Source organism: Gossypium hirsutum, chromosome D13, assembly GCF_007990345.1.
Source record: "Gossypium hirsutum isolate 1008001.06 chromosome D13, Gossypium_hirsutum_v2.1, whole genome shotgun sequence".
Lineage (NCBI taxonomy): Eukaryota > Viridiplantae > Streptophyta > Magnoliopsida > Malvales > Malvaceae > Gossypium > Gossypium hirsutum.
In genome coordinates, this window is record NC_053449.1 from 51,018,753 (window position 1) to 51,035,902 (window position 17,150).

At 35.2% G+C, this 17,150-nt stretch overlaps 1 protein-coding gene across 1 annotated transcript; it reads right to left on the minus strand.

The window, feature by feature from the left end:
• Positions 1–8: 8 nt before the first annotated feature.
• Positions 9–1,533, minus strand: LOC107920167 (histone H2A.6). Its single transcript, XM_016849715.2, has 2 exons — positions 1,087–1,533; positions 9–563 (listed from the first exon to the last, which is right to left on the minus strand). The coding sequence occupies exons 1-2, from the start codon at positions 1,273–1,275 to the stop codon at positions 348–350; spliced, it is 405 nt and encodes a 134-aa protein (XP_016705204.1). The 5' UTR covers positions 1,276–1,533; the 3' UTR covers positions 9–347.
• Between the last annotated feature and the right edge of the window lie 15,617 nt (positions 1,534–17,150).

A 17,150-nucleotide genomic window follows, 5' to 3' on the forward strand; every position in this document is an offset into this window, starting at 1 on the left:
TACACAAATTGAAATTGAAATATAGCATTAATTTCATTAATGAAAAAAAAAAGTCACAACTCTTCTATTAACCAAGTAACAGATATTGATGATTAGATTATATTCACATTAAACTAAGAAGCCTAGACTACCTACTAAACTAAACACCGTGAACAAACTACAATCCCACAAAAGACATTTGAAACACTTGTTTTTCTTCATCTTCTTCAAACCCTAATCTCAAGAAACTAATGACATCAATCAAAACTAAAATTCAAGACCTGTTCCATCTCAGAACCGCATTAACACACAAGGAACCGGGATGCATTTCTCGCCAGCTTTCAGAATCTAAACTAATTGATCTGGATCTAATCATCATCACCGCCGGAAACCTTTGAGGAGCCTCCGGCTTTCTTGGGGAGGAGGAGGTTGTGGATGTTGGGCATCACACCTCCATTGGCAATCGTTACATCTCCAAGTAGTTTGCTCAGTTCTTCGTCGTTCCTCACAGCAAGCTGGATATGACGTGGCACAATTCGGGTTTTCTTGTTGTCTCTGGCTGCATTTCCAGCAAGCTCGAGAACCTGAAATATGGATACAATTTGCATTGACATTAGGAAAGGAGAAAACACTGAATATTCAATAAATTTAATATGGTTTTTTATGTACATACAAACCCTAATTTCTTCTAAATTTGAGGATTAAAGTATCGAAATCTCGTGAAAATCTAAGCTTTCAGAATTAGTAGCAAATTGTTTTTCAGTGGATAAACCCTAATTTAGCAGCCCAATGAACTGAAAAGATATTACATTTAAAAATATAAAGCATAGATCTGAATTCATAAAAATTATATGGAAACCCTAGTTTGGAAACAGATCCATAATTTTTTTTTTAAAAAAAGCCAAATTTTCAAAACAAAATTGCTGAAAGTTTCTCGTTTTAAAGTATTTTGAATAAAAGAACAAAATTTCTCAAAAGTTATGGGAGACAATTGGAAACCCTGGATTAGGTCACAAACAAAAATAAACAACTTTAAAAAAAAAACCTTATCGATTAATCCCTAAGAATTTAAAGTAAAATAAACCCATATTAGAAAAGTGACGGTACCTCAGCCGCAAGATATTCAAGAACGGCAGCTAGGTAAACAGGAGCTCCAGCTCCGACACGTTCAGCATATTTTCCAGCCTTAAGGAACCGAGCGATACGACCCACCGGAAACTGAAGCCCGGCCTTGCTACTCCTCGATGTCGCCTTCTTCGAGGCCCCGGATCCAAGAGTTTTACCCCGACCTGCCATTGTATACTCGCAACGAAGATGATGAATTCCAAAAATACGAAAATGCAAAATATAAAGGAATGGAACGGAAAAAGATCAAAGTGATACGATTGTTGGTTGTTTAGGTATATATACATATATATTGGAAGCGTACGGGAATTAGCCAGTGGGAAGAGAGGACGCGGATCGATGACGAAAACCGTTGGATGATGAAGAGATAAACGGTTCAGATTTGAACCGAACACCGCTTCAGCTTTTTTGCTCTCAATCCTTCCATTCTTCACATATTTTAAATTTAGTCACTTTGTTCTTTTATTTATTTTAAGATCTGAAGTCTCATTAATAATAATGTAAAAGAAATTCCATTAAATTGAATTTGCGAAATTCAAGAAGTAAAGAAAAAAACTTAGTGTTTTTTATTTTAAATAAGCAAATAAAATGTTGAGTTTAAAATTTTAGAATTTTTTAGAAAAACCTTACATATCATATTATTGGAATTGAGTTTGTGAAATTGAAGAAGTAAAGAAAAAAACTTTTTTTTATGTTAAAAATATCACATAATTCAATTTAATAACATTTCTTTTGTACTTCAATTAAATTTATGGAAGTATTAAATTCTTGCGAAGAGCTTTGTGCAAATCTCTATCAAAATTTGACTCATTTCTCTCTCAATTATCAAAGAAATCTCTAATAAATTTAAAATTAAAATTTCAACTTTTTTATTTGAATATAATTATTAGATGACTGTAATTATAATTATTGCTAATTTAGAATCTTAGGTTAAATTAGAAAAATATGTTTTTTTTAATTAAGGAAATAGGTCGTTTTTTGAGAAAATGTGTGAAAGCGGTCCAGCTAGGTGCGTTTTCCTCCAACAGCTTTTTAAATATTAGCAATGATAAAAAATTTAACAAGGCCAACCGTATTTTTTTTCTAAAAATACCAGACCATTTTTTATTCTTTTCACTCAAATCAAACTCTCTCTAAACTCTCAATTCTCTCAATTTTCTCAATTTTTGTTCGAAATTTCATATATTCATTTTGATTAAATTTTCACAAATGACAAGCTCTCTGATTCGTTTCGATGACAAGCACATTTCTGTCGTTCAAGCGATAATGGTAAAAAGAAATTTTAAATTTCATTATTTTCAATTAAGTTAAATTTGAAGTTTTTTAATTTTTTAAAATATTTTATTTTGTCGATATAAATAGGCGAATGATCGTGTTTTGGACAGGTTTATACATAATTTGTCAAAGAGCCTAAACACCAAAATTTGTGGTTATCTGCAAGATGCGAAATTCTTACATGTGTCTCGTATGCTCAAGGGCTGCAAATTGGATCCTACACTCACTAGTGCGTTGGTGGAATGATGAAGACCTGATATACACTCATTCCATCTTCCATGCGGCAAGTGTGCAATTACACTCGAGGACATAGGTGTACAACTCGGTTTACCGGTGGATGGACCAATTGTTACAAGGCCAAGAATCGTTTTTGATAAAGAGGACCTTTGCGATGCATTTTTGGGAAGGTGTCGAACAAATTTCAAGGTGACTAGATAGATATGAAGTGGTTGGAAACTAATTTCAAATAACTTCCTTTGAACGCTCCCGACGTTGTCAAAGAACAATACGTCTGATCATTCATCCTAAGGTTAATCGAGGGCATTCTAATGCCTGATAAATCTCGAAATTTGGTACATATAAGGTGACTACTACACCTAGTCGACTTCAAAGAATTTGGACGATTGAATTAAGGATCAGCCATGTTGGCCACGTTGTATAGAAGTTATGTCGAGCGATGAAACCGGATAAGATGTCAATCGGTGGTTGTTTGCTCCTTCTGCAGTCATGGGCATGGTGGCAACTACCATTTATACATCCCCGAATGAACGACCCTTATACGTTTCCATTGGTGACAAGGTAAAAACCATTTGATTATAATATGTAGTTAATATAGTAAATGTTATTTATTTATTATATGTTTGAATTAACATATCGCTTGAATAGAAGGAACCATGGGCCAAGTTACGTGGGACTACCAAAGCAGCTCGAAGATATTCGGCTGTTGTTAGATCAACGTTCGGAAGCTAATGTTAGTTACTGATTTTTTTCAAACTTATAATAATTACGCAATGATTTTTAATTTAAAATTCCATACATAACAAAATTTACAATTGTGCATTAAAGTTTGAATGGATGCCATACACTGATCCAAATATCATAGAATGTATCCCGGCAGAATTTTTGGCCATTTTAAAGTATGTTGGACGCGAAAGTGCCATTGATAGTGTATGCAACGGTGGAGATGCACGAATCGGATCAAGTGATGCGGCAGTTCAGATAGAGGCAAAAAATTATGTTGTCATTGCAAGACCTTAAAGTACTGCACAAGCTTGATCTATGGGGGAAAATCAATGAAAATTGGCGAGATTACCACAATAAGTTCATCGACATTTTGGATCGTAGGATGAAATTCTTACCCATCTGTGAACTCTTTTTCTTATCAAATAGAGCGACCTATTTGGAGTACATGCCTTGGTTTAAAGTCGCTGGAAAGCTATATCTACTGTCGGTGGAGGCGACGAGTAGGCAACTTTGTCAAAAGAGGCCACAATGACCGCCCTAGCAGCGTAGGTCTGGAGGAGGTACCGCAACTAGTTTGTCCCCAAATCTAACCCAACAAGCACCACCGATGTCTACACCACTCCCGGTCAGTTCATTCTACTTATTCCTATTCATTTCACTAACCCCATGGTTTTTTCATAAGCACCATACTATGCACCACCACAACACCCTACATCTATACCTCCCGCAGGTATGTTTTTTGGGGCACCTCCGTCCCCAACATTCTACGCCCCATGTCGACACAGATGTCGACGTATATACTGACAACGATGTAGTCATCGATGCCAGTATTAATGCCAAAGTATCTAGATTTTGTGACATGATACGATTATTCACTGATAGTGTCACAAACACCTATTACGTTGTTGCTTTATCGAGGTGGGTCATCGGCGCAACCACCTTCTCGTGGAGTGGAGGACACACAATAGAAGGATAGGACACACTCAAGCATGGAGGAAGGCGATGGAGACGAAGTCAAAGCCAATGGTGGAGATGAAGATGAAGATGAAGACGATAGTGGAGATGAAGATGAGTACGAAGATCAAGGTGAAGACAAAAAAGATAAAGACGATGATCACGATAAAAAGCAGGAGCCGACATCACCACTTGTACACAAATCTTACACATAACCGTTAGCCACTGTTCTGTGGCACGCATTCGGCCCGATGACACCAATGATGTATTTTTCATTTACTTTTTATGATGTAAATATAAATGACATCAATAACAAAATTATCATTTTTTTATATTTCTATTGCAACTCATATTTATCTTCATTAAATTCTAATGTAATTATATGTAATTTTCCATATATAATATTTGATATGAAATATGTAATTTTAGATAGGTACCTTTATCGAATTATTATCGTAAAAATGGTAAAAGTTCAAAAGCCAAAGAAATTGTAATTGGTACTTGAAGTAGCGCTTAAAGTAGTAATTTTTCCAACATATAAATGTAGAGGTGGCAAATACAAATAAAAGCAATAAAAAAGAACAGATTTTGTACAAAAAAAGGAAGCATTGTAATCAATTTTATTTTGCAAAAAAAAATGTTAACGATGTTAAGGCCTTAATGAATCCCTCAATACAAAACATGTTACATTCATATGCCCTGGGTTTCTACAATACCCGCATAACCTCTATATATTATCTCTCTCCCAAACATCCATCTTCGTGTGCATTCGAGTGGAAGTCGGGCGAACTTTCGGGACATGACGCAAGTTCATGTTCAGAGCCAACTCGAACGGGGCACTAAACACTAATGACCACATACTTTCATCTAGGATGGGTGAGAATTTAGATCTCCATACATTATACATGCGTTCCAATTGTACATACTATTAGTATAAGGCATGCACTCAATTCGTAAATTAGTATATGCAGCAATTACACGTGCGTATGGAAATCGAAGTGCTTGAAATCTCTCACAATCGCACGTCCCTTCTGGTAGGTCAACATGGTATGATACTCCTTACATGTCTTGGTCGAGTCTAACATACTCCGTGACCCGAAATCTCAGGTTTGAATACGAGTGACACACTACATACATAGTATTCGCTCTCTCTACATTTCGTCTAATTTTTTTCATGATATACTCGTACCAAATGTGATCGCCCTCTAACTGCCCAACATATGTCACCATCCGCATTGAAAATAAAGCAATTAGGTGAAAGTATATTTCTTTGACAATCGATGTTATCGACAAATGACGTGTTCCCTTCAGTACGGAATTGATGTATTCAGCTTGGTTCATTGTCATGTGCCCGTACTGATGCGATCCGACTAGATGATGTAGAGTCGAGCCACTTTAGTTTGCCTGTTCGTCGATGAGGAGAAGATTGAGTTGTCGAAAGCGATAATTTAGGCTAAGGGTTACGGAAGTTTTCAAAAATGGTTTTAAAGTTGGCTGAGGTGATGGTAGGTTTATAAGGGATAGTAGGTTCGATTTAAGAATGAAAAAAAAAGTAAATATTGGATAGAAAGATGGTGTGAACTCGAGCTTCAAGAATGATTCAATACTATAAAGAGTATTGCCCCAGGACTTATATGGCTTAAGATGGGATACAAAATTTGGAAGATGGAAATGGAAAGCGAACTTAACACAAGAACAATTCAACACTAAAGAAAGTGTCACACAGGTTCTTATATGGTTAAGGTGGTCGAATGGGAATAGTAGGATGAACACCACACCGGTTACGGTGATAAATTCAAAACAAGTTGGAAGACGCCACTAGCAACGCTAGATAAGTCAAACAAGACTTGTACGAAATAAGAGAGGAGGTAAACTCACTTTAGAACAAAATGTTCATAAAATTTTTGTCAAAGTTCAAAAGTCTAACCAAAAGTCCTTTACAACTAAAATTAGCTAACTATTTATACTACTTAGCTAGAGGTAGCCGAATGGACAAATTCAGAAGCTTAATGCCTAAGCAATTTCGGCTAGAATGAGCTAGAATTATCTAGAATAAACCATTAAAGAGCTAGAGCAAGATTCGGCTGAATGGGACTTCAAGAGGCAGCTTCATGCTTAAGTAAATGAACTTGAATGAATTTGGAAGCTTGAAGAGTGCAAAGCACTTATATAGGTTCAGCCAAGGCCTTAATTGAAGCATTGATGATGGGCTGGTTCATGAAAGGTAGCATGTACATTTGTAAATTCGTCATCCCCTTTGTGCATGCGCATTATTCATTCAATGTGTTGGAATAAGGTATTATTTCCCCCCTTAGACGTTCATGACTCCACCCATGCATGTTTAGAAGCTGATTGGTCAAATTAAGGCGTGAATGGCTTAGATGTTGCCTTGGGAAGACAATCGGCCAAGCTTGGGCTTTAAGTTGCTGGACACCTTTTGGCCGAATAGGTGCCTTGGAGAGCCAAATGGATCAGCCGCCATTCATTGAAAGAGGCCTTACATGCACCGTCCTATACATTAAACCTAACATGCATGAACCTTGTTTAATTACTCTCCAAATTTGACTCACCTACAAAAACACATGAACCAAAATTAAATCACATAAAATTCAGCTGAATCAAACATTAATATAATTTAGACACACTAATTAACATATAAATCAAATTAGACAAATTTAATAAAGTCTTAAACAAGACATATTAAATTCGGCTAAGACACATTTAAAGCATGTAATAAGTCAAGACATAATTATGAGCTGTATTAATTTAAACTAAGTTAATAAAATACTTAATTTATTCAAACATTAAAATAAATAAGCTAAAATAAACTTAAACCAAGCTCAAACAAGCTAAAGTAAGCTCATGTGAGCTGAATCGAGCTGAAATCAACTTGCACTAAGGTGCAAGGTTTCTCTAAAACATTGACCCAAGCTTTTCCACCTTCATCGAGCTGAGTCTCGGTCTAAAATTGAATCAATAAATCCGAAATAGCTTCTTGGAGTTGTTTGGCTCAGGCTTGAGTTATTGGGCCTTTAGGGAGCTCGAGAGGATCAAAAGTTGATTCGCGGGCACCCTGGGCGTGCTCACATCATTCCCCCTTCTTCAGAATGACTTGTCCTCAAGTCGAGCCATTGGTTTACTCGAAAGCGTTCACGCGGCTAGCCTTGGTTGAAAGGGGCGAATGGCAAATGAGTGATCTGAAATTTATAATCATGCGTTAACAAAAAGCAATGCAAACAAACTTGTAGTCCAAACATAATCAAAACAAAAACAAGTGCTACGTATGGGAATGGACAGATGCAAAATACCACGTTTGCAATCATGCCAACAAAATATCTTACTTGTCAATGTCTCTTCAAATGATATAGACAAAAACAGATATGTTGTAAGACATTCAAAATTCTCAATTGGTTTCCACAAATCATAGCCTAGATACGATTAATAAGTCAAAAGATGTACGTAGGCATCATAAACAGGCAAATAAAAAGAATTAGAAGATTCATGGTCTTACTTAGTTGGGCACTGTAATTTCCATTTAATCGCGCGTTTACCAACAAAATCACGATGATAAAAAACAAGAATCTTTTTATCAACAACCAAAACAGATAGATCATCATGAAGCAAAATAGAACAATTACGCACGTCACAATCTAAGTGTTTTACAAAAGCTAAATCATCAACACGATTTTTAACACCATCTGAGGAGAACAAAAACATTTCAAAACTTTCAAGTGTCTTACCTTTATGAGCAAGAAAATAAAGATCGTTTTTACCTTGCTCGATCAACACAAACTTTCGCTCCTCGGGGGTATAGAGTAGTCGAAACTTCGTGGTTGAGTTAACCTTTTTAAAATGACATGTGAATTTCATGTACAACCACAAAATGACGTAAAGAACAAATTTAAATTGAAATCAAATTTGTCAATCCTTGTTTCCTTATTCAAAAACCAAGTATCAAACAAATAGAAATTATTCGTACAAACTTTAAAATGCTGTTTTTTCCCGCAAAATGAATCAAAACATATTCCGGGTTTAAAAACATGAGTTTGATTACTTATGCTAAAGTGTAGCAAAGGGTTCAGTAAATCAAACATGTCAAACCGGAAGGATTTTTGCATACACAAGAAAAAACAATCAAAACTCTTTCCCATCATCGAAATAGATTTGCACAAATTCAAAAATTTCACAAAAAACTTTAGTGAGTACACGTTAATATCATATTCAAACAAATTATGTGTTTTTCGTGAAAAATCATTATCATGCAAGATTAAATTCATGGTTTGTCGATCAGACCGAACAACATCAATAAAGTTTACTTCACAAGGCCAATTAAGAGTAAGGAACAAATTTAAATTGGAATCAAATTTGTCAATCCTCGTTTCCTTATTCAAAAACCAAGTATCAAACAAATAGAAATTATTTGCACAAACTTTAAGATGCTGGTTTTTCCCGCAAAATGAATCAAAACATATTCCGGGTTTAAAAACATGAGTTTGATTACTTATGCTAAAGTGTAGCAAAGGGTTTAGTAAATCAAATATGTCAAACCGGAAGGATTTTTGCATACACAAGAACAAACAACCAAAACTCTTTCCCATCATCGAAATAGATTTGCACAAATTCAAAAATTTCACAAAAAACTTTAGTGGGTACACGTTAATATCATATTCAAACAAATTATGTGTTTTTCGTGAAAAATCATTATCACGCAAGATTAAATTCATGGTTTGTCGATCAGACCGAACAACATCAATAAAGTTTACTTCACAAGGCCAATTAAGAGTAAAACTCATTGTACTTTTTTTTGGAACGAGTTCATTAACCACAATTAAGGAATAGAAACTAATCAGATGAAGATAAGGGAATCTTTTAAAAACTAAGTCACCAAAAATGTTATTGATAACTTTCAAACATGATTGTCGTGACTCGGTTGTTAAAATTTCCTTACCTCGCTTACCTTTGGGCTCGTGTGGTGTGATTTCATCTTTAACCTTACTTTCTTCGGTCATGCGAAAGCGTTGCTCGTCAGGAAGGTATTGAAGTTGAAAATTAGTTTTTGATCTTTCAGAAACCTGAAAAGAAACACAACGAGACAATTTCATATCTGGGTTAGTAAACAGATTCCTCACTTTTTCTTATTTGCTTGTCTCTTTTTCTCTCGTTTCTTTTTCTTTTTCAATTTTCTCTACACAATTTTGTTCAATCTCAATTTCGTCTTTCTTTTTCTCACTCCCACTTTCATTTTCACTTTCTTTTTTGTTTTCTTTTTCACAATCTTTTTCGATTCTTTTCTCTCTTTCAATTTTTTTTCCTCTTTTACAATCTCTTTTTCTTTTTCATTACAACATGAGGATGATACAAAAGAATAAAAAAGATAAGTGTTTTGCTCAAAGAAAGAGGAAGTATTCTCATAGGTATCTCGATCAAGTCTTCGTGAATGATTCTCCAGAAAGGACTTATTTGAGGCATACGAAGAATAACTCGTACTTTCTCGTTCGTCACCTCGAAAGATTTCAAACTCGAAGATTTCTCCTCTAAGTCTTGAATTCTTTGACGATTAGGAATCCTAATAAGAATCTCTTCTCGAATAGTCATAAAAAATGTGTCATCGTGATGATCGTGATTCCGTTTTTCGACTTGGTGGGATTTACTTCCGTCGGGATGTTGCTTGAGGTTCTAGCTTATCTTGAATAGGCTTAATTTTTTGGTCGAGCGTGTTCTCCATTTCTTTCAACAAATATTAAAATTCATCGGCTGAAAATTCTTCTCGAGACATGATTATTTACTGAAAAGAAGAAATGTTAAAAGAACAAAAGCAGAAAATTAAATACCTCACCAAAAAAAATCTCACAAGGACACTTGGAAAGAAAATAATGATTATCACTCACTCTCGTGTTTACACTCGTTTTAAGGCTTTTCTTAGCACTCTTTTACACCTTACACTCTCTTTGCCTTTTTTCACTCGACCTCGTCTCACAATTTCATATTTCGTCTCAAAAGACCTATTTGCTTGCTTCGGGGTCAGTTTCAAATTGGTTTCAAATGATGAGATGTTTCAGGTGTAGGTAGGTTGAACCAAAAGAAAATTTAGGGTTTGAGTGTGGTGTTAGTGTTGGGAAAATAATGGTAAGAGGAGGAACTTGATGATCGGAGTAGAAATAAATGAAAAACAGTCACAAACTTTCAACACCTTTTTTATATTTTTTTACTCGTATATTTTTTTCTTCTTCTTTTTTTTATAATTTTGTATTTTTTTAATTTTTTTTATATTTCAATACAATAATATGTTGAATACAAGAGAAAATAAATTACAACTTGAAATTTTTTTCTACGAACCTACTCCGGCTTGATTCAATCTTCAACGCTCATTATTTTCTAACTCTGATACCAAATGATACGATCCGGCTCGATGATGTAGATTCGAGTCACTTTAGTTTTCCCGTTCGTCAATGATGAGAAGATTGAGTTGTTGAAAGGGATAATTTAGGCTAAGGGTTGTGGAAGTTTTCAAAAATGGTTTTAAAGTTGGCTGAGGTGATGGTAGGTTTATAAGGGATAGTAGGTTCGGTTTAAGAATGAAAAAAAAGTAAATATTGGATAGAATGATGGAACGGATATGTGAACTTAAGCTTCAAGAACGATTCAATACTATAAAGAGTATTTCCCCAGGACTTATATGGCTTAAAGTGGGATACGAAATTTGGAAGATGGAAATGGAAAGTGAACTTAACGCAAGAACGATTCAAAACAAAATAAAGTGTCACCCCAGTTCTTATATGGTTAAGGTGGTCGAATGGGAATAGTAGGATGAACGCCACACCAATTACGGTGATAAGTTCAAAACAAGTTGAAAGACGCCACTAGCAACACTGGATAAGTCAAATAAGACTTGTACGAAATAAAAGATGAGGTAAACTCACTCTAGAGTAAAATGTTCATAAAATTTTTGTCAAAGTTCAATTGTCTAACCAAAAGTCCTTTACAACTGAAATCAGCTAACTATTTATACTACTTAGCTAGAGGTAGCCGAATGGACAAATTCAGAAGCTTAATGCCTAAGAGCTAGAATTATCTAGAATAAACCATTAAAGAGCTGGAGCAAGATTTGGCTGAATGGGACTTCAAGAGGCAGCTTCATGCTTAAGCAAATGAACTTGGATGAATTTGGAAGCTTGAAGAGTGCAAAGCACTTGTCTAGGTTCAGCCAAGGCCTTAATTGAAGCTTTGATGATGGGCTGGTTCATGAAAGGTAGCATGCACCTTTGTAAATTTGTCATCCCATTTGTGCATGCGCATTATTCATTCAATGTGCTGGAATAAGGTATTATTTCCCCCCTTGGAAGTTCATGACTCCACCCATGCATGTATAGAAGCTAATTGGTCAAATTAAGGCGTGAATGGCTTAAATGTTGCCTTGGGAAGACAATTGGCCAAGCTTGGGCTTTAAGTTGCTGGACACCTTTTGGCCGAATAGGTGCATTGGAGAGCCAAATGGATCAGCCACCATTCATTGAAAGAGGCCTTACATGCACCGTCCTATACATTGAACCTAACATGCATGAACCTTGTTTAATTACTCTCCAAATTCGGCTCACCTACAAAAACACATGAACCAAAATTAAATCACATAAAATTTAGTTGAATCAAACATTAATATAATTTAGACACACTAATTAACACATAAATTAAATTAGACAAATTTAATAAAGTCTTGAACAAGACATATTAAATTCAGCTAAGACACATTTAAAACATGTAATAAGTCAAGACATAATTATGAGCTGTAGTAATTTAAACTAAGTTAATAAAATACTTAATTTATTCAAACATTAAAATAAATGAGTTGAAATAAACTTAAACCAAGCTCAAACGAGCTAAAGTAAGCTCATGTGAGCTGAACTGAGCTGAAATCAGCTTGCACTAAGGTGCAAGGTTTCTCTAAAACATTGACCCAAGCTTTTCCATCTTCATCGAGCTGAGCCTCAGTCCAAAATTGAATCAATAAAGCTAAAACAGCTTCTTGGAGTTGTTTGGCTCGGGCTCGAGTTATGGGGCCTTTAGGGAGCTTGAGAGGACCGAAAGTTGAATTTGCGGGTGCCTCAGGCGTGCTCATATCACGTACCATATACCCTCGTCATACGATTGCATCCACTGTATGAATGGTATATTGGTGAGGTAGTTTTCACCAGTGTTGTTGACGGGTGGAAGTTATCCAACATCTCATGGAAATGATGTTGGACGAGCTCGTACCCTATCGAGAAAAATATACCCATGAATGCAAACAATATACTCTATATATGGTTTAGCATGATTGCAGAAATAGTGAAAATTATGTACTCATGTCAATGCATTAATCTCGTTCACTTTTTGAAGGTCATTCTAAGAGGTAGTTAAAGCTGACATGCCTTATACAATACCTATGGTAGGTGCGATCCCAAAGGCTACCATGCCGTTTAATAGCGGTCAAGATTCTGATTCCTCTTTTGAATATGACACATATGTCGAGTAGCAGGAAAACATGATGGCACAATCAGCTAAGGAAGAAATCCCAGCCATCTGTCTTTTCAGAGGGAGTTATTGTAAATGCAATCGGCAGAATCTTCGATTACCATCCTGGGCAACAACAATCAACAATCGATGCTCATACCTCCCATATAGCCAAGTGCTGTCAATTTGCACCAAATTCTTGCAGTGTCAAAAAGCTTTCTTGTATTGATCAAATGTCCAAAAGAATCGGTGGAGACCAGCGCCCTATAAGCCTGCCATATGCTTGGGAGGTAGACGAAAACCCTTTTCTATTTTTTCCTAATGACTAGACGATCGCTAAAGTATGCTAGGTGTGTTTCCAAATTGGTTACGAAACCTGGTACATACCAATCAAGTACTTGACACCATTTCCACAAATCATTGTACAACCTGTTCTAGCCGTAATGCAACTTATCCATAACCTTTTGTTTTGTGACCTATGTCTTATAGTACGATGGCGTGTAATCATACTGGCTAAGGATGTTGTCAATTAACACAAGGATGAGAATATTGGGACTCACTTTCACCATAGGTAGAATTATGTTAGATATCAAGTAAAAGTCTAGCCTCGGATGGTCCTGACTTACACCTACAAATTACGATTTAAAGTTATGTATTTAGAAAAAACGAAGACCCTGATCAAGTTACATTATGTTAGAAAATTGGGTGATCACATTGCACACCTGCTGCAACACAAGTATGTGGAACATAATACTTCTTTATCATCCACAAGCTCGTCTTCTTTTGAAAAAATGCTATGATTTTCCATTTACACCTCCCATCGCTCATTGCACACTTTCTCTCGAATTTCTCTGAATGAAATTTTATAATATGATAGTTCAAGCCATTCTTGAAGTTGTACCGCTTCAGTGCAGCAAGAAAAAAATCTTTACCGGGGTACTCCATGCCAACTTCCAGTACCTAGACATTTAACAATGAGTTTGCATGGCCAGGTGTTCTGTGCGAGAGCTGTCAAAACTCTAAACCACCATTGGTGAAAATGTCGATGTTGGTCATGTGGGGTAAAGGTTCATATGCCCTGAATCATAGATTTAAATCTGGAGCATTGTCCGAACTATCATCGTCAGAATTGTAAAGTTTTGGTTCAATTAGAACCTATTCTGGTTAAAAAAAAGTACTACTTCCAAACCATTTTAATCGTACTGTCTAATTGGATTAGAGATTGACTTTGTTCTGTCAACAACATCTGTTGCCCCTTCTTCCTTGACTGCATCTTCTTCTTCAACTGCACATTCATTGTCATCTTTAACCAAAGGGTTCAATGTACCCTCTCTGGACTCGATCGTAAAGAGTAAGTCATCAGTTCCTCTATACCCCATATGCTCGACAAATTTTACACTGGATTGCCAACTGGTATAGGTTGATGACCCCTCGGTATAAGTGCTTCCACCCTAGGACATCGACCTTAATGCAGAAGTTAGGACAACTCACCTAAGTAAATAGTAGGATAGTCTAAACATGTTGATACAATTAACAAACACAGAGTACAAAGGAACTCACCAGAAACCTTCACATAGGGTTTTATCTATCGATAAATTTTTTTCCCTTTGTACTAGGACCTTCTCCAGTTTCTTTAGCTAAAAAAATCAAATAACACTTTTAAATACAAAAACAATTGAAATTCAACATAATAGTAAAAATTAGAAAACATGCAAACAATTTCCAGAATGAAGTTTTCTTCATGTCCAGTATTTTAGATAAAAACCCTAATGAATAGCTCATACAACTACATATTATTTTCTGGTAAAAACTCAAAGAAGGATTTAAGAGTTTACCAGTAGACAACTTAAAGAAGGTAGCTTCGACAAGCTTAATGATCAGTTCCTCCGTTAATAATGAAGAACACTTTTGAGTTTTTCTTCGATGATAACGAAGGTGTGTAAAGAAGATGAAAATAAAATTCTTCTCTCCACTATCGGGTTGTCCTATTTATAGTAAACTCTAATCCAAATCCCACTCTAAGTAGGTTCTCTAATCAATACTCATGCACTCACATTTCTATTAATTAATCACATCCTACAAGGTTCTTCAGGTGTCCTAGTTATTAACATGTTGCCTCCACTAGGATGCTACATGACTTATATGTGTCTCACTCACTATGCTTTCTAACATAACTAATACGTTTACAGTAACACAAAACACAAGTGGTAGACTTATTAGCGGGAGGATCCGCCAAACAAAGAACTCGCCAACTACGAAATGAGAGTCCGCAAGCTTGGTGAACTCAACGAAATACTTCGCTAGGGAATTCGCCAACGCCAACCAGTCTAAATCTTGTGACTTAGGTGGTTTCACCAGTACAACCTTCCAAACATACCAGTTCACCAAGTGAGGGTGTGATAGATTATTTTAAGCATGTTTTAATTGATGTTATGGTAATATTGTAGCACATTTAATTCTTATTGGATATATGTTATGGAATTGGTTTGGTCAGCACCATTGAGCTTATAGAAGCTCAATGTGAGGATGTTTTTTCTGTACGTAGATAACATGTATAACTTGATTTTTTTGGACATTTATTTGCATCCAAGGATCAAGTTTCAACTCATCTCTTGAGTTTTGTAATTTTTCTTTTCAAACTTTTGGTCATTGGAATGTACTTAAATCACTAAATGGATTTTTCATGTCTTTAAACTAATTTCTATGTTGTTTTGAGATGATTGACATATCTGGTATGTTTCGGTAATATTTGGGGATTGTTGACCATCTTTATAATGGATATTTAATGTGATTTCTCATGCTAGATGCTTGTTGTTACAATTCCCATTTTACTTACCTAGTGACTTCTTGATCTAAAGTGTTAATAGCTTTGAAATTGCATGTTTTTAACTTGTTTTGACATGAATTGATTGCATGTTGGTATTGTTTAGAGACATTTAAGAACATGTTTGCATGACTTGAAATGTTTATTTTCTAAAATTTTAGGCTTGCATCTTGAGACGTCAAGAACATGTTTTTAAACTTTAAGAACATTTCCATGTGATTCATGCATTTCTAAGTGCATGTCCCAAGACAGAAAATATCAAAACTAACATGTTTGGTTGTGTATTCACCATAGTGGCGAAGCCATTAAGAGACCTAGGGGGCCATGGCCCCTCCAAGGTCTAAGACTTTTCATTTCCCCCCTAAGGTTTAAGACTTTTCAATTTCCCCCATACTATGGCCCTCCCAAAAAATGAAGTAGGCCCTCCAATATTTTTATAGTATTAAAAATAATATTAAAAAATTTTATTCTTTATAAAAATAAAGGGAAAATCTTCTTGAAAAAGCCAAATTTGGGAGTAAAAATTAGAACTTCCACAGTTTCTTTCATATTTTTTCATCCTTTTTTGTCTTATTTCTTAAGTATTGTAGAGTTAATACAAGTTTTGAGCTTTACAGGGTCTTGATACTGGCATTTTCATCAGTTGAGGGATATACCCTCAACCTACCAGTGTGCCATTTCTTAATGGGAAAGACGTATTTAGATGTCTCGATAGTTTTATTAGTAGAATTTGGGAAATCAGTTTACACATAAAAGTTCAATATTATTGTGATGCTAGTTAGTTATATGTTGTTGTCATGCTTCAAAATTAGTGAAACAACTTATTTGCTGTAGAAATTTATTTATAATGAGATCCATTACTGAAACTACTATTTGTCATGGTTGATTACTTTTGGTAATGATTTGCAAAATGTGATAGTTTCATTTTTTTTATATTTTTCTCATTGTTAATTCCAATAGAAAGTTATTTTTTTTATGTTGGTTTTGGTTGATTTTTATGCGGTTAGTCATTTAATTTTTTTTATGTTTTTCTTATTGTTGACTCGGGTCCACTACTAAAACTACTATTTTTTTTTATGTTTTGGAAATGTTTTTCCACTCTTTTTAGTGTTAATTCTCTATTTACCATTTACTTTTTTTGTCCATATATGTGACTTGCTATGCCTTGTTTCACTTGTATGCTCTTTACTAATAATTCAACCATTGGCAGATACAATGGGGCAGGTGGGGGCCACCACCCCCTAGCTTTTAAAAATTTACATAGCACCCCTTTTAAGATGAATTTTATTACATTAAACCCTTAAAAATTTAAATTTTGTGCCCCAAACCCTTTAGAAATTTACATAGTCGACAATGCTAATATAAGTTTGTCCCCCTAAGTCGTATTTCTGGATCTGCCACTTAATTCAACCAACCAAACAGTGTAATGTTATTATAAATATTTATTCCATTCCTACCTTATTCCAATCAATGATTTGTGTCATTCCCACCCTATTCCATTCAATGAACCAAACGTGGTGTAAAAGTTCAAATATTGAACACA